The following is an 18,238-nucleotide window of genomic DNA, read 5'->3' as shown; positions in this document are numbered from 1 at the left end:
CAAAACGCGAGACAGGAAATAAAGTGAAACAAGTGTTTTTATATGTACGAACAAACAATTGTACTTTTATTAATAGAAGAATCGATTGGTCGGCTACCTCGCAACGACACGAGCGTTAAAGGTTAATGGACGGTGCAAATTTCTTCAGTTACGTTGATGAAAATAGGAATTTGCATAAACATCTACGTAACCCTATTTAATTCTAACTGAGGTCAATTTCCCCGCGTTAATGTGCAATTTAAATACATTAAGAACTGTATCCCGCGGCACGATCAAAAGCGGCAACATTCACAGTGCAACGAGGCAATTTCTACGCTCTTCTCAACCGATATTCCATGGTGTCTGTTGCAGGCAGTGTTCTATGTTCCTGCGTATTTTCCTGATCAAAGTAGAACCTACGAGTAAACCCGGACTTTCGAGTTGCGTCTCCAAGCGTATCGATATCGTCGCCTCGCGGCCAGCAAACAAGCACAGGAAAGTGTCCTCTCGACCAGAGGAGAGTGCAAGTACTCGGCATGAAGGGTGAGTCCTTTAAAAGTTGCCTCGTTCGATGCTCGAACTATGGTCGATCGACCACCGTCGATAATTCTGAACTCTCGTTCCTGCACACGATGCTCTCATCTACGTTGTTTGCGTCGTTAGAAATTAACCGCTAACCGACCGCCAACAGATTGTGCAATCTTGTTGCGTGCGCGGTTGTTATCGAACCGAGAATTTTCAAAATGATTTCTTCATTATTCGCGTTAGCAATTGATCCAGCGAAAATAGAACGTTACTGTTTCACGAATGATCCGATTTCGTAATTTATTTCACGAGCTCGGTATATTTCCGGTTACTAGTTGATAGACTCGATGATAAATTCATTCGAGTTACAACGTTTCATGGACACGTGCACTATTAAATCTACCGATCCAGACACGATTTCGAGGCTAACAATTTAGATTGTTCTATGATAGTTAAATGATACGAGAGGAAACACAATTTTCTTATACGACGCTTAAAGTCAAATTCAAGTTCAAATACAACTGACAGATTTTCCACCACGATTTTCTCGAAAACTAAGCAATTTTAACGAAAATTTTATTCCACCTTTCATTCTCTATTTTTTCTTGCTTTTCCTTAATTCGATTATCGAAGTTTTTTTTTTTTTTTTATCAAGGAATCACCTCGTGCTCGTATATTGTTTCGCATCGACGAGCTCATCGAGTATTCCGCTGATTCTCTCAACAGCAAGATCTACAATTAATCGATTGAGAAAACGCGCGATAGAAACGGTAATTGTTAGTCCAACTTCGCCAAGAAGCTTATTCGATCGTTCGACTCGATCGTCCACAACAGACGCAAGAAAAATCTACCCCTTTGACCCGCGGTGCGGCGAACTAGACCATCGAGAACTCGATAAAGAAGCGCAGCAGGCTGCGGAATTGTTCTCCGCGAGAGAATATATCTGCAGGCAGCGATCTCTCGTCCGCTAATCTGGCTCCATTAAGAACTTCATCGACCTTTTATCTCGGCCGAGGGTAGCCTCCGCGTTATCTTTTAATCGTTTAACCTACATCAGAGTGCGGAAGAAAAAGCTGCGAGGTACGGCACGGGTCGATTTCGTCGCTGCGAGATATATCGCTGGAAACGCGGCGTAAACCGAATTTCCAAGGCACAACGGCAACGTTCGGTTATCTCCTGGAGCTACGATTACGGCTGTAACTCGCGTTTATCGTCGGGAAAGCCGCTCACGCGCTAGACGGCGCACGTACGAAACGCATAATGCATGCGATCCGCGTAAATTCAACCAGCCGATCGATCGTTCGTTACCTTCTCGAGTTCTGTTTCACGCACGAGCCCCGACAGGCTTCTTTTTTCTCCGACTTGGAGCGACCCGATCGAATTGTTTGGAAACGTCAAAGAGCCGCCAGCGAGGAAAATTAACAGCAATAATCCATCGAACTTGATAGTAGGTTGGCGTTATTCGACTCTGCCCCTCGTCTTTCGTTACGTTTCGCGCAACGTTTTCCCCAGTTGTTTCTGCCCTTTCACGCGTAATCAAATAATAAAGCTCTAACGAAATAATTCGCCGCGAATTAAAATATCGTAATCGAATATCGTATCGACGAAATTGTTTTATACGAAGTTAACTCGATTAAATTATCTCGTACCCACTCGATATTTCAGGGCGGTGGCTCAGGATGAAGCGGCATCTTCGTGATGTTCGTTTGCACCTTTTATTTCCGACGATTGTTCGCCTCTCATTGTCACTGAGTCGAAGCTTTGCTCGTCGAACGAAAAACCCTGGAGGTTGGAATCCTTTTTTCAGAAGCGCGGAAAGATCGTAACAAATAGAAGACGTGTCCAGATAGGAAACAGCAAAGACGTTGAAACGAAATTTTTAGAATTGTTCAAATTTTCTCTGAAATGTTTCCCGTAGTTTCGTTTAATTTTGTTAGCGCGCCGTTCTTCCTCAAAGTCGGAATTCGCGATGGTTTCGTTCCTTTCTTCTGCCTTTTCATTTTTGCCTGATCTTGTTTCGACGAAAAGGGAGCGGCTTTCTTTTGAAACAAAACGCAATGGAAGAAAGGATGTCACTGAAAATGTAGAACAGCCGGGTTGACGGTTGCGTGCGAGCAATCTGCGTGGTTGGCTTGATCTGGGTCACGGAAATCGCTGGAAACGTAATTTCAGGATACGCGTTCGACGCCCTTTTCTTCGCCGCCTTTGGTGACCCGCTTTCCCTACGCGATCGCTGTTTCGATTTAAGGGGCTTTCCACGACCCGAATACGTTGCCTCACGCCGGTTCGTTCCATAGAAAATTGTTCTCCTCTTTTATCAGTTTTATTATCGTTATCGGATGAACGACGACCGAATAAAACGTTTCGAAATTAAAAAGTTCCAAGTTCAAATTGAAACTATTTCTGTTTAGTTTATAATCTGGCCGTCCAAAGTTTAAAATGATATCCGACGTTTAAAGTAAACTTTGGAATAATAAACGAGGGTAAAATGCTCGAGAGTATGGTTAATCGGATCGAAAGGAATTCAAGGCTATCTCAGAGCCAGAGAACCTTCAACCTGCCGCGGACAATGAGCTCTTTTATCAACGACAGCCATTTATATCGTAAATCGTGCAAAACATCCTCCTGAATTGCTCAGGAATCGTGGACGCCTAGCCGGTGCTTAACCCAGTCCAAAACACCTTCGAGAACGTCACTGTTCGAGCCAGAGGATTCAGAACCATCCTAGATGACTCTTCTTGCTCTAGAATCTTCGTGAAGAATTCTACTTCTTACGCTTACGAAAATATTTCGTCCTTAAGCTCCAGGCTCAGTTTCATATCGAAACGATCGTCGAAGCTACGATTAATACGCCTTAGCGAAATGAATTTTAATCGTCGGAATTTAATCTAAACTTCGATCCAAAATTCACTCTCATTCCACCGAACTGCTCATTGTCAGATCGAACTAATCCCAAGTTTAACTTTATTCTCCTAAACATGGCATTCTGCGATTCAAAAGCGCGTAATCGTCAGTCGTTGTCGCAGATACTTTGCAGCATGTATCTTGCCAGTTAATTCCAACCTAATTTATCTCATATCGACGTAACAGCGAATGTTAGATCGGTAAATGTACACACTTTCTGGCGAATGTATGCGCATACTAATTGTCCCTCGAACGAATAGTCGATAATTTTGCTGAAATCTTTGCAAATGTACGCGTTAACAAACCGATGTTTATCAAATTTTACACTCACGCTGTCACGCCTACATGGTTGAACGCGATAGGTGTACCAAGAATTACAAATTGTTTACACAGAGGCAACAATAATCGATGTTATGTTTCCCCTTATGGACGACGTTCGATGCGTATACTTTCATGTTGCATTGTATGATATCAAGCGTACAATAATTTTGATGAATTATCGATTGCTTCGATAAACATATTTCTCTAACTATTTCAAGTTACGAAAAGAAAACGATATACCTAGTTTTTCCAATTTTTGGATCGTCACACCGTTTTATTTTGTTTCCTGTAAAACGAATAGCGCGACGTTTTATCGGTAGCTAATCACCGTTTTACAAAGTTTTTTATTTCTACGATGGGTTTCACACGGCGGTACGCGTATGATAGATACCGAATATACATTATTACACATGCATACGAATGCGAGCGTTCGCACGACGATTCTCACGAGACGCAGTATCGCGACACTCGTTTCGTGTATCTCGGCAACGATACTTCTCGTACGGAGACAGACGAAACATTAAAACAAATGGCGACATTTACACGGTACGCAACTCGCGATACGTCTATCACGGTACGTCTATCACGGTACACGTACCTCCGTGTGAAACCGGCTTAACGAACTCGATACGTCGATAGAATCAAATATGTACATAGATTTTTATCACTGCACGCATCGCAGTCTTCGGATGTTTCGTTCGTCAGGACGCTGGTTCGTGCGAATACGTATGCGCCGTAATCATGGCCTTGTGTCTGTATAAAACGACAGAGCAGAACAATGAAAAGAGAATAGAGGACGAAGGAAACAAGGGAAGGAGAATAGAAGACGAAGGGAACAAGTTAGTCTGCTGAAAGAATAGGTCAGCGAGGGTCGTCCGGTCCGGCGGATATCGCAGCGATTTTCGAGGCGCGCCGGGTTGCGCGGAATTGGAGCTGTAGCCCCCTGGCGGCCGAGCAAGGGGGTAGCACTGACACCACGACCCAGATACGGGCCATTGTGCACCGTATACTGTATACTCGGATTGCGTCACAGCTCGGCACAGCCGCAACGTCGGCTCCGGATTCCGGCCGAGGCTGCTCGAACTCGATCGTTTTCCACTGACGCAGTCGTGGCTGCCGTTTTTCAGCCACCAACCACCCCCGACCTGCCCAACACCCTTCCTTCTATCCTACACGCCTGCCTGTCTTTTTTCTCTTTCGGTCAATTCTTGACCCACTTGGCCAGGCTCGTTTTTTTCTTCTTCTTATCAACCAGGCCTTAGCCTCTTTGGCCACGGTTTCCTGTCGTTGCATTTCCACGGAGTACAAAAATCGCGTGGAACTTTCGATAGTGGCGATGGTAGCGAGGGAATTTTTTGGTTCGAAAGGTATCTCTTCTGGAGAACTAACGAGGCCGATGAGGATGAGAAATATCAGACGTTAAGCTTTCACGAGGATCGATGCACGTCGTGCTTTTGCTTCCTCGACAAACGACCGAGTTACGAGTTCCACCTTTGCACCGGGGTCTCGTGACCGTGACAGTTCGCAGCTTCTGGTCTGTCCCGAGGAAGAGGAGGAAAAATTCGGAGCTTAATACTCCGCGTCCTCGGTTGTTATTCTTTTTGTCTTGCGGTAGACAATCGCGTTACGAGTTACACCTTCGCCACGACGTTTCGCGAACGTGGCACTTTGCTTGTTCGGAGCGGGCGTGATACTGCGAATTGTTCGCAATTTGTAACTGAATTGTTCGCGACAATTCGCACTTCCACGTTCACTCTTGGAGGAAGCGAACTCTAATGTCAGCGCGAAAGAGTAACTCGCGACACGATTACCTCTCGAAGAACGAAAAACACGATGTCCAAAGATAAAATACACCAACGTTCGTGTTCTTGCTTTCGTAAAAACATGGAAACGTTGAAATGGCGAAACTTAGACGAAGCAGAGGTAAAATGGAAAATTGCAAGCTTACTTTATCCGTTCCTAAAGTTACGCAAATTCACGGTGGTCCCAATTCGAGCCGAAAGCTGCTATAAATTAGCGAATAGCTTAATTCGAAAATCGAGAAAGTTGGTTCCAAGTCTTATCACGAGAGGAGTGCCGGGATTTTAGCAGATGCTGGAGCACTGGCATCGACGTAAATCGGCTCGATTTCAAGTTCACTAATGGCCGTGGTCACGGAGGAACGCGGTATGTCCAGCGTGAGGATGGTTTGGGTCGGTGAATGCTTTTCGTCCAGTGGAACGTCCAGTTTTCGACGGTTAAACGACTGCAACGCTTTTAGCCAGATCGTTAGCGTGCTTGCTCTGCCCGTTTCTGGACCGCTGCCTAAATACACGGTGCCCGGCAAGTTACGATTTCGAAAGTTACAGACTCTAGGCTGGCTGCAGGAATTTGCTTAACTCGAGAGAGTCCCGTCTTTTGAGCTAAATATGAGTCGGCCCTAAACACGAAGTAGAGGCAGCGCGTACGTTCATTTAATTCGATCCTTAATTTTCTTAATTGCAAACGATCAAATTTATTAAGAGCTTGCGATTCATTTTACGCGTAGAAAAGCAGGACAATTTTGGTAATTGACTTTCTCTTGATATTTAACGGGCTTCCCGATTTCTTTTGGATAAAAAGGATCCTCCGCGGATTCCATCTCTAGGCAATCGTGCTTCGATTGTAAAATATTACCGGAGGAAGTTTTATACGTAATAAGACCGAAGGAAACAATATTCGTTTCCAAAGTAGCGAAATCTTTGATCTCGTTCTACTCGGTTCCCGACCAGGTTACGGAGTACATCAAGAAATTTGATAAAATCTAGCCAATATGGAGAAAGTACGTGGAAGAAGAGCGAAGAACAGTGAACTGGCTGAGAAGGAAGGTAGAGGAGCAGCAGCTCGATCGAAGGTTGCTTCGAGTCGTCTACTCTATATTCTACTTATACGAAATACAGGTCCGGAAGCGGTGGTGCACGGATTATGCGAGCGGAAGCTTATGGCGTGAACTCGTTGCAACGAAAAACCATCCGGCAACCTCGACGGAGCTGAAGCTTTTACGGCGCCCTACCACTACAACTTCTCATTGTTCAAATCTCCATTTTCATTCGACGGCAGGTACCGACCGCGTGATTACGAAATTGCGTGCAAGTAGAGGGCAGAATAAACGAAACTTTATGGAAAATTGAATATCTTTCAAACGCTTATGTTGCTCCGATTCTCCGGTCTAATTTTCCAATTTTCAAATTCTATCGTCTTCGTCGAATTTATCAAATTTATTTCAAGGCTGTGACAACGTTCGACGAAACGGTGGAACAGATCGACGAGACTGTTTGTCTTCAAACGTCTCTTAATTTATCAACGTAGCGACTAAGCAAATGTTTCCGTGGAAAATTCCTAGAACTTTGGCTACGGGTTTTCGGTATTTACAGGCATCGTCGCGGCTGGGTAAACAGAAAAGTCCATTCATTTCGGAGAGCTGGAGGTGGACGAATGCTCGAATTCGCGGGAACGATTTAAAGAGAGCGAAACTCTCTTTTTCCCGGACGAATCGTTCCGTCCCTTAACTTTTCCCATTCTTTCGTCGGCCCCTTTGCAATTCTCCGCTGCGCTGTCTCCTTTTTCTTCCACGAACTCACCTCCCCCTCCCCATCTTTGTTTCATCCGTTCCACTCTTCTTCTACCTTCTTCCTCCTCCCTCGTCTATCACACCCCAACCCCCATCCTTGTGTCCTTTTCACCGAGTCTCGACACGCTTTAACGCAGAAAGCTGGAAACTTGTGTTCCCATCGACTTTCTCTTCCCAGAACCCACTGTTTCCACGCCGTTCTAGTTGTACTTTCAATGAAACGCTCTGTCTTCCCCCTTCTTCCTCCGCTCTTACAGCGCGCACCCTTCCTTCGTGTTTCTTCGTCGATTCCACTGGACTGCACCACCCACGCTGCTGCAACAGCTTTCTTATTTACGAGATCCTTCAGCGGCCAGCCTCTTCCGCTTCTTGCTTCGTCCGATCGCTCAGAGTGCTTAGCCACACCGCGACCCTTCTCTTTCCTTCTTCTTCGCGAATTCTCCGTGTTCCTTTCGCGTTCTTCCTCGTCGGGGGGAGCAGCTGCTGTTGAACGACGTTGAACGACACGGGTGCTGCAATACATACGTCTTTCGTTTCGATACCTCTTGTACCTTTTCTCCTCGAGTTTCCGTGTTGGCGCTCGCGTGCGTGTACGCCGGTGTGCCGATTCCCATTGGACGTGGCTTTTTTTTATCGAAGCAACACGAGAGGAGCAGATGGACTGTTTAGGGAGAAGCTGTTGCACCTCTGCCGCTTCTTCTTTTCTTCTTTCTGTCGCTCCTTCTTTCCTCCGAGTAACTAACTCTTCCGTTATTTGCCTTCCAAGAGGAAACGGATTAGGGTTTTAGAATTTAAAAAGTAAGATTTCTCGGATCGAAGAAACGTCGATGCAGAGCGCAACGTGCTATTTTTATTTATTTATTTGTTTATTTATTTATTTATTCTTAGTCCATACCTTTCGGCTTTGGACGACTTTCGGTTTATATCTCTTATAATGCCCTTACATTACATATATTTCTCTTCTTCTATTATTATTTACTGCTTATACCTATCTTTGCACCTTGCTTGCTCTATCTCTATGTACTACTTATATCTAACGCTTATAACGAAGTGCTCATTCCTTCTTTGGCTTTTGCTTCCTTGCTGTGCTCCCTCCCTGTCGTTCCTCCCTCTCTTCTGCTACTCTTCTCTTCTTTATTATCGCTTTCAGTTCTGCCAGTCCTTCTCCAGTCTCATTTAGTACTTCTACCATGTTCCTTGTTCCTCCTGTTATCTCACATTCCTCTACTATGTGTGCGCAACGTGCTATCAAAAACACGAAAAAAGAAGCGAACGAACGGACGTCGGACAAAGAATTCTTTAAAATTTGATCCAACGATATACTTCGTCGAAAGTATCGCATAACCACTGTCAGAGTTAGTCGATCATCCCTGTATCTCTCCATTTACACGCTACCCTTGGTACTACCTTGCAATTACCAGCGCCGCATTTCCAATACAACTCGCCAATCCTTCCAACGAACCCGAAACGCGTCCGGAAAGACTTTCATTAAAAATATCTACGAGGACGAAGGAGGGATCGGGACGTTCTCTATCGGATTCCAGCTAAATGAAACAATTTTTTCCCGGCGTGGCGGGATCTCCCTCGAAATCCTGGATATTCCCGATCGGGGTTCGCCATGCAACGGGGCGAAAGGAATAAATAAACGAACAAATGGAGTGAAAAGAGAGCCGATTCACGGCCAGTCGTGGCTCAAAGGACTGCCAGGCATTCCGGCAGATGCAAAGCGCATCGAGCCAGTCCTACCATCCTGGTTCAATGACTGTTACGCTCCTGGATAACGAACAGCCGCGAGACGTTCTCCTGAAAGCGCTCTGGAATCCCTTTGAGTCGCGTAAGTCGCTGTTTTCTCCTACTACGAACGATACTGACCGTTTCTGCAAAGCGGAGAACGTGGAACGTTTACGAGGAGGAAGAAAATTGCTCGTTATACGAGCAAAGATTTCGTACGGAGCAGAAGAAAGTAGTTTTGAACGTAGTTGGTTAAAGATCGTCGACCGAAGATGATCCGAGTACGATTTAACGTTACTTTCGTCCATTGGAAGCGTGACTCGAGTTACTTCTTTCCGAATTCCTTCTCCAACTTCGTAAAAGAATTTTTCGTAGCTTAATCGACTATTCTTGATTATCCGTACGCGAGCTGCTTCCTCTACGATAGCTTGCAAGAAAAAATATACTCCGACTTGATTCTTTGATAATTTTGAGTTAACACTGATCTTACCAGGCCTGGGTGAATAACCAATTTCAAAATGTAATTTAATAATTGTACGTTCATTGTTATTACTTTTGTTCATTTAACTTTATGTAAACTCTTATATTATCCGATTAATCAATTTTTCAATTTGTTGTTAATATAAGAATTTACGTAAAGCTAGGTGAACGAAAGAAATAACAACGAATGTATTAGGTTGCTCCGAAGGTGTCTTTCGCTGTCTGCTTTATGTGACAATGTTTATACGAAACCTAATCCAACAAGTGTAAAGAGAACAAAATGGATCACGCGCGATTCGATGAAATAATATAAAACAAAAAGTGGTGTGCATCTATCATTTTCTTATGAAACGAAAGAAACTTTTGGGACAACCTGATACAATTTTGTTGAAGCGGTCGCCACTTCTAAGAAAACTCTACATCTGGTTCTTTTAGTTTTCTCAAGCACTGAAACCATCGACAGCGTATAGACGATAGACTTTTCTTTTTTTTCTTTTTTTTTTGTACGTGGAGAAATCCTCAAGAACACTCCACTGTTCTAATAATCGCGTAACAGCAGAGTAGCGTCAGACTACTACCAACTAAAACTCCACGATGATTATCCTACGCGTATGACAGGAGTGCTCCAGGAACCTCTTCTGAATTAACTTCTGTTGCACCCTCTTCCCGCGTCCTCTTGTTCGAGCCAGTCCTAATGATTCCTTACATATTGACGATAGACTGGGACGAAGACAGACCATAGACAGTCGACAGGCGACGATGGCTTCGGGGTTTTCAGTTATAGCGTAACACTGCTAGCGTGCGGATCTTGACCAGCTCAAATTATATTCCTACTTGTACTTACACTTCTGTATTAAAATACAGGGTGGTTGGTAACTAGTGGTACAAGCGAAAAGGGGGTGATTCTACGCGAAAAAAGAAGTCGAAAATATAGAATAAAAATTTTGTTTTTTAATTTTTCCATCGAGACAACGATCTACAGTGAGATCCGTTGTAACGAGACGCGATAAAGTGCACGCGTACCGAGCAAAAATTCAAAGTCGATTTTCTCGAAAACAAAGCCTCGAACGAAAAATTTTTATTCTATATTTTCGACTTCTTTTTTCGCGTAGAATCACCCCCTTTCCGCTTGTACCACCAGTTACCAACCACCCTGTATATTTTCTACTTTACAATTTATCCACGCGTTCCTCTGTTCGTACATCTAATAACCTGAACAAATCTTAAATGAAATTTTGAAACTGGTCGTTCGACAAACCCTGGTAAGACTAGTCTTAAATAACCGCGAAGATCCTCCATCGTGTGAGAAACTGAGACGACTATGAATAAATGCGTATCGTATCTTAAATACGTCGATCGGGAAACGACGGTAGCACGTAGCAAGTACTTCCTAATTTAAGAAGGAAACGCTCGAATATCACAAAGTTCCGTACAATTATCGTCAATTCAGGCTCTCCGATAATTTGTCAAACTACCAGACGAACTTTCCATCACGCGAGAACGGAGTTTCTCGCGGCAGGGTTCAACGATCGCCCGGAGAAACTCGGCGAGTCACGAAATTCCCGAGAACCGGAAGTTCTTCCAGCACAAGTCCAACCTCCGCGCGGCAATAATAAAGAGTCCGAGCGACGATCGCTCATCGTAATAAGATGGCGTGATCGCCGCCGAAGACAGGCTTTCGCCAAGCTGCATTAAGCCATTAAAACCACGCCGAGATTTATTCCATTCCTTGACCCTTTCTCGGCTCTACGTTCGATCGTCTTTCGCGCAACTTCGTGCCAATTCCTCCAACACCACCCCCTCTCCTTTTATCAGCTGCTCGTCTGTCATTCGCTGTTTAACGAGACGAATCTATTCGTTCGCGGTTACACGAAAATCGAGGGTTGCTCGTTCGAGAATTGATTGATCGATGGATAGCGAACCGTTGATGATATCTCTTGATTTAGCGTTGGAAAACCTGATCGGTCGGCGCAGTGAATTTCTCTGACTATCAACCGTGTTCAACGAAATGGCGGAATTATTTCTTTAACAGGTTCTACGTCGCGAGAAGGTCGAGATGATCGATAGAAGTTGAGAAAGTAAAGATGGTAAATGTAAGAGTAAAAAGAATGGCTATGAACTTACAGGTTACTTTGATCTTCTTCGAAAAGCTGATGAAAGTTTCATGTTTGATTAACATCGTGCAAAACAGGGGTAGTTTGCATTGTACGTGTATCGTGCGAGAGGATGGATCGCGAAATTCCGCAATTTTCCTACAGCGGAAGGCCGGTGTCAATCAATAATCGCTTAATTAAATTCCTATAACAAGCGAACTGCAACATAGTTTGCATAATCGAAACGCAAAAATCCCACGTTAAATATAACACGGCTGGATATAATACCAACTATCGTGAGAAACAACCAATTGTTCCTTCTTCGAGTACTCAGCTTCAAACTCTAACTCGAAAAACTCTTCCGTGCTCTTGCGGTAATTTTATTTTCCAAACTTGGCTAAAGGTTGTCCGAGCTTTCTCAAATTTGAATCCTTTGGATTGTTCGAAACGTTCCCAAGAGATTTCACCGCGGTACACCCTTTTTTCCACATTATTTGCTCGTTTGCCACTCGACGAGACTCGGCGAGTATACAGATAGAATCGCGTTTAACAATGACATTCGTTCCCGTCCGCGACGTGCTTTCTATTAAATTGATATTCATTGTTGCTTTCCATAGAATTTAATTACGAAACTGCGTATTTCTATACAAATTCATACCTTCGTGAAAACAATTTAAAAGGGAGAACATAGAACATAGGGCATGTTAAATATCATAACGAATATTGTATTTCGGATATTTTACGTTTCTTCGTGTATGACGTGCGTTCTATGAATGTTTGCGCCTTCAAATTCTCCACAAATCCATAAAAATCCGCAGTTTCATAACCATTGCAGATACTGTTGCGAGTATTTGACGAACGCAGCCTGGTTAAAGCCTATGTGAAACGAAGAAGACGACCCTCGACGATATCCGAGATATCGATTACATATTATTATAACTTTTGTGTTAAACGTGTTGCACGTGTTACCGTATTACACGTTTTGAATCGCACCTCGTTATACCGTATGTCGTACGCGCGTATAAATTATGATTATTGTAAATAAATAATAATTAGGAAGGAGGAAACCACCAGTGCTACACTGATTTTGTAATATTTTCTGTTTGAAACGGGAATAAAGGAACGCTCGGTCCGAAGAATGTAATTACCGTGTCAACAACGGAGTAGCAAAATGTTTCAGCGGATAAGCAAATAACACGGTGGCTTGGAAAACACAATTTCTCGAGCGTTTTCCAAAATCTGATAATCATAGGCGAAAGACACAGGGCCAAGCCGACAGGTGAATCAGTGGAAAAGGGGCTGTTAATTGAGAGTCCTGCCGCGGGCCAATTTACCGGGAAATCGTTTCACAAAGCCTGTTACGACACTTTTCGGTTTAATTAACGAGCGATTTCGAGGCGTTCCTGAAACGTTTTCCCCGCCCCGAATCATATATTACGCGTGCCGGCTCCTCTGGCACGTGATAGTTATTTACAACGAGCGAATAAATCTCTCTTCGATGAAATACGCGAAATTTATTGGCCCAACGTTGTCGACTGCTCTTAAATATGCAAATGCCGTTGCAGATTTGGGTAAACACCGCGTGCGCCGCCGCTTTTTCCAGCCGACCCACCGCCTCTCTCCGCGTCATCTGTCATTTCTTTCGATCGGCGAAGAAACGATCGGAACCTCGACCCGGCGATATTTCGCGACACGAATGTCGGGCCGGCTGGAAAATACTCGGTTTATTTCGAATTTACAGGAAAATATGACGAAATACGGGCAAAATTTGTAATACCCTGTATATCATGGAAAAAGGGTTTGTTCGTTCTTCTGTGCAATTCGCGAACGTAGATTTATGGCGGAACGAAATTGTTGCGTAAAAGGAACGTCGATACGATGAAGCATCGAATGGTATCGCGACTCGATGGATGGATTTCCTGATCGAAAAACTCAGCTCCGCCACTTTCGATGAATAAATTTCTTCGCTCTCTACGAACACGTTATACGTCGTTATACCGCAGAAGCCAGAAACATCTTGGTTCTCCTTTCAATTTTCCTGGGACGCCCGAGCCACCGAGAACAATTCGAGAATAGTGCAAGAACCACGTAGACCGTTGGGGGAGGGGACGGACGGACCGAAAAACGAACACATGGAAAGGCGAAAACCTCGAGTCGTTTTCGCAGGAATCGTGTCTAACTGGCTGTTTGTCTCGGAGCCAAAATTCCGGGCGAACCAAAGTGGAGGAGCCTGGAGAACGAGCCGGGGGTGTTTTCGCCTCGTACAGTCGCGATCGTAGGTCGTACGACCGTACGTCGGACAAGTAACCGAGCCGAACATGGCCGTAGTGACAAAGAGACCGGGTTCGGATCGCGTGTAATTTAATTCGTGGCGTGCTCCAAGTTACGACGACGAGGGTGTGCAGGGGGCTGATGTGCGGAACGGTGGTTACGGAAGCGCGCAACGCTTCGTGGGAAGGAAGAGAGGCGAAGAAAAAGGGGTTGGTTAAGGTAGATGTCGTTGTCAAAGTGCAGCTAGCCGAAAGACACACAACTCCGGGGGCCGGTGTGCGGTGAATCCCCGCTGCACCGTCACGATTTCGTGGTGGTGTGGTATTGATCCACCCCCAGAGAGCGCGACCGGGGCTTTTGCTCTCTCGTCTGCGTGTTCTCGCGCATTTGTGTCGGCGTTTTCTCCTCCCCGCGTCTCGCCTTCTTCGCCTCTCCTTTCGCGCCTTCTTTCGCGCTCCTTTCGGCTCTTCCTTTCGCGCGCTTCTTTCTCCTTTCTGTTTCTGGCTCGACCACGGTTTCTTTCACGAATCCCTCGTTTGCCCCTGTTTCCTTCGTGCTCCACGGCATCCTCGCTCGTGTCTCCCCGCGATTTTTCCGTCTCGAATCTTCCCCGTCCCATTTCGTTGTCTCCCGCCAACGTATCTGTTTATCACCGTTTTTCTCCGCCTTTGTTCCACCTTTTCCCGACTCTTTGTCCCCTCCCCCCTCCTTGCCACTTTTTCTCGGTACGCCGTTTCTCCCGAAGATGAACAAACTTCCCGTGGCTTTTGTCGACTCTCGACCTGTCTCATTCCGATGAAAGAATTGGAATTACGCTTGCATCTACATTCCAATGGGGATACTGCAGTCGTAATACGCGGGATATAGAATTCATCGAGTTGGCGGACGACGTAAGACAGCGATTCTATCCCGTAGGAATTACCCAGCCACTGGGTCTCGACAAATAAAGGATCAGAGCCGTTGCAGCAGTCCGACGAGCCTCGACGTTTACGGCCTCGTCCCGTGCTGTCGTAAAAGTAATCGCCACACGACGACTTGATCGGTGATTTTTGCGTTTAATTGCCACTGTTTCGTTGTCCAATCTCTTCAGAAGCTGTTCCGCAACGGCAGCCGATCGGACTTCCTCTGTTTCCCGAGGAAATTGCGCGATGTACGTGTCGATGGCCATCGTCAGGGTGTCAGGGAAGATAGAGCTGGTGGAATATTCATGCCTGCCGCATTATGTCTGCTCGTTGGCAATAATGTGACGCAAGCTGCGCCACGTGTGCAGCTGACAGCCGGTGGAATATATCTCGACGCATGCAGCTCTCTGGGGTCGATCGTCTAGGAAACAAAATTCAACGTCGTCGAGCAGTAGTTACTTCTCGCGATAATTCCATTCCCGTAATTTTCTCGGATCTTGACTACCAATGGCTAATAAAAATTTCCACAGTCGCTTCCCGCCATAATTTCGTCTTCGTATTTTCCTGTGTCTCGACTGCCGACGAGTAAAAATTTCGCGCGTACGATGTGTATTTTTGAAAATTCTGCGCAGCAAATATAACGCAAATATGGAAATTTCGCAGATCCGCTAGAATCTTCCCTCTCAACTATTTTGCTTTCTGTGGCAAACGAAGATGTCAAATATTCGACGATGAGAAAACGAATGATCGAGAAATTTCAGTAAAAAGAGTAGCCTAATACGAGAAGAAAAAATACGTCGCGACGGATGCGTCCTTTTTCGCTGAATTTTCCATTTGATCCACCTAACCGCGAAACCAGATCGGTGGTTTGCCTTGTACCGCCTTGCGTGTTTCATAAATTAATTGTAACTTTCAGCAGGTCGTATTGTTCGCATTATCCAGCCATTAATGGCAACAATACGCCCCGGTGACGATGGATCAATTTCCAACTGGGCTCCGCGTCCCGCTCGATGGATATTTCGACGTGGAAAAGTTGGCCGCCGCGCACCGAGCCGAACCAGCGTCAGCTATCTGGGTCCCACCGGTAATTGGAATAGCGGATTAGAATCGCGAATATCGAGCCCTGCTCAAACTTTCCCTATTCTAGGCCTAACCCACCATCAAACTTGCGATAGAATCGCCGAATCGGATATAGGTACACCTGTCGGTTTCAGTTCGTTTCCGAAACGTTCGTATTAAATTTCTTAGATTAGGATCGTTTCGAATCTCACAAAGAGCCTATTTCGAAGCTTTGTTACGCATAAATTGTTACGCGTTCCAACATTCTACGCGTAAGCGAAAATTAACACAGTAGGCTCCCGTATAACGCAAGTTCTTACAACGCGCCAAACAATAAAACACGGCAATTACCTGATTTGAGAATTAAATCTACTTTAGTCAGTAGATTGTCGGCTTCTTGTGTCTCGTGGTTGTTTGGTTCTTGACGCAGTCAGTTTTACTGTAACGTATTGGTGATTCGAGAAAGCTTACACTTGCAACACGTTGGTATACACAATACAAAGATATTTTGCAAATTATGTAAGGACGCGATGGATGAAGTTAAAAAGAAAGAACATTAAAAGAAACTGGATTTCTATCGAAGAAAAAGTCGCAATGTTAGATCGGCTGAATCCCGGGGGAAAAATAAAAGATATTTCCATTTTTTAATACATTAATTATATGCTTTTTTAAATTAATTTCGTATATACGCTATTTATTTTTTAAACACTGCCCTATTTGATAAAACATAGAAAATAATAGTTGGCGTTAGCTATAATCGTTTCAAACATGTTACTGTAGATTACACGAGAAAAATTCCCTATAACGCGGATTCGTATTAACCGCGTTATACGCGAGTCTATTGTATTCGTAGATAGTAGTTTTGTACGTGTTTGTTCGGAGGCCAAAATGTCAATTCACAGAAACGATAATTCACTGAAGAGATTGCTCGTGGAGGATTCACAAAGTGGCGAGATTGGTAGATGCAGGTCCGAATATTCGCGGTCACACGACGATCTGCAGTGCACATTCTAACGTTCACGATCGAGAGGAGGCAAACGGCGAATCAGTGGAATCTAATGGCTTTGGTCAGACCACGCGGCAGACGCTCGGTCGACGAAGTAGTTTCGGATGTTTGTGGCCAGACATGCTGATACGATCGTTCGACTATATTGCACGCTAACGATTTTTCGATCGATTAATTAACCAGGGGCGTTTCGGTTTCGTTTCGAAGATTCGGTTTCGTCTTAACCCGTTCATTAACTTTACTTTGTACGACCGTGCATATACATATATTGTGGGCTAATTTTATGTATTACTTTTTTGTATTTATTAAATGTATCTATTTTATATACCCATTTCGTGTGGTCGACCAACGAAATTACGAGTTCTCCGGTAGAGATAGTTCGTGTGTTTCAATTACAATTGTAATTATTATTATTATTATTTTTTATCATAAACACCATAACTGTTACGTCGGCTGACTCCTTACCTAAACCAGACCACACAGCCCGGGCAAGATGGCATCCAGATGTCTACATATCCTTACTGCGTACCCTCGATAGTCTTAAGGACCCACCATAAATCTTGGTATTTTCATAGCTAAGGTGCCTCAGATCAAACGAATATCTTTTTTCTAAATCGTTTACTACAGATTATGGTCTACGACGGGTTGACACGGGAAAGTTAGTTTTTCTCACGTACGATGCTTCCCACTAGCAACTTTCTATCGAGAGCGGCTAAGACCCTTCCTAGTCCACCAACCTTTTTCTTATCTAATCAGAAGCAATGTCTGCCGCCCTCACTTTCCTAACCAAAATTGTCATGAGGAAATCCGATGGTCCCGTGCGCTAGACACACCCATCACTAGCTTTCCTCCGCCACAGCATCGTCACTGAACTTGGCTGATTTTCCATCTTTCGAACAGTCAACATCTCTTTGCCGGGTTTTCAGCGTTAGATCAGTCACCTACTTAACGTATACATACGCATCAGCGTAAATATCTTCTTAAAAAAGTTGTTGGAAATATACAGGGTGGTTGGTAACTGGTGGTACAAGCGGAAAGGGGGTGATTCTACGCGAAAAAAGAAGTGGAAAATATAGAATAAAAAATTTTTTTGTTTAATTTTTCCATCGAGACAACGATCTACAGTGAGATCCGTTATAACGAGACGCGATAAAGTGCACGCGTACCGAGCCAAAATTCAAAGTCGATTTTCTCGAAAACAAAGCCTCGAACGAAAAATTTTTATTCTATATTTTCGACTTCTTTTTTCGCGTAGAATCACCCCCTTTCCGCTTGTACCACCAGTTACCAACCACCCTGAATATTATAACCTGATAAACTCAGTGTTATACTAACTCAACCAGATGCTATTATCCTAACAGAAATAAGAGGATCGATT

At 44.3% G+C, this 18,238-nt stretch overlaps 1 protein-coding gene and 1 long non-coding RNA gene across 6 annotated transcripts in view; one reads left to right on the top strand and one right to left on the bottom strand.

Annotated features, from left to right (window-relative positions):
* The window catches only part of LOC126863605 (uncharacterized), a 207,363-nt gene that overhangs the window by 72,803 nt on the left and 116,322 nt on the right, over nt 1-18,238 (top strand). For 4 of the 5 annotated variants that reach the window (XM_050613916.1, XM_050613915.1, XM_050613917.1 and 1 more), the window contains exon 4: nt 352-522. The exons of the other annotated variant lie outside the window; for it this stretch is intronic. In XM_050613916.1, the coding sequence (XP_050469873.1) occupies nt 516-522 (7 nt within the window). In that variant the 5' untranslated portion in view covers nt 352-515. The remainder of the gene's footprint in view (nt 1-351; nt 523-18,238) is intronic. 5 annotated transcript variants of the gene reach the window in all.
* Nucleotides 1-18,238, bottom strand: part of LOC126863679 (uncharacterized) — a 189,178-nt gene that overhangs the window by 72,995 nt on the left and 97,945 nt on the right. The window lies entirely within an intron of this gene.

Source organism: Bombus huntii, chromosome 3, assembly GCF_024542735.1.
Source record: "Bombus huntii isolate Logan2020A chromosome 3, iyBomHunt1.1, whole genome shotgun sequence".
NCBI lineage: Eukaryota > Metazoa > Arthropoda > Insecta > Hymenoptera > Apidae > Bombus > Bombus huntii.
The sequence above is the reverse complement of the archived record's forward strand: the minus strand, read 5'-3'. Positions and strand labels throughout refer to the sequence as shown.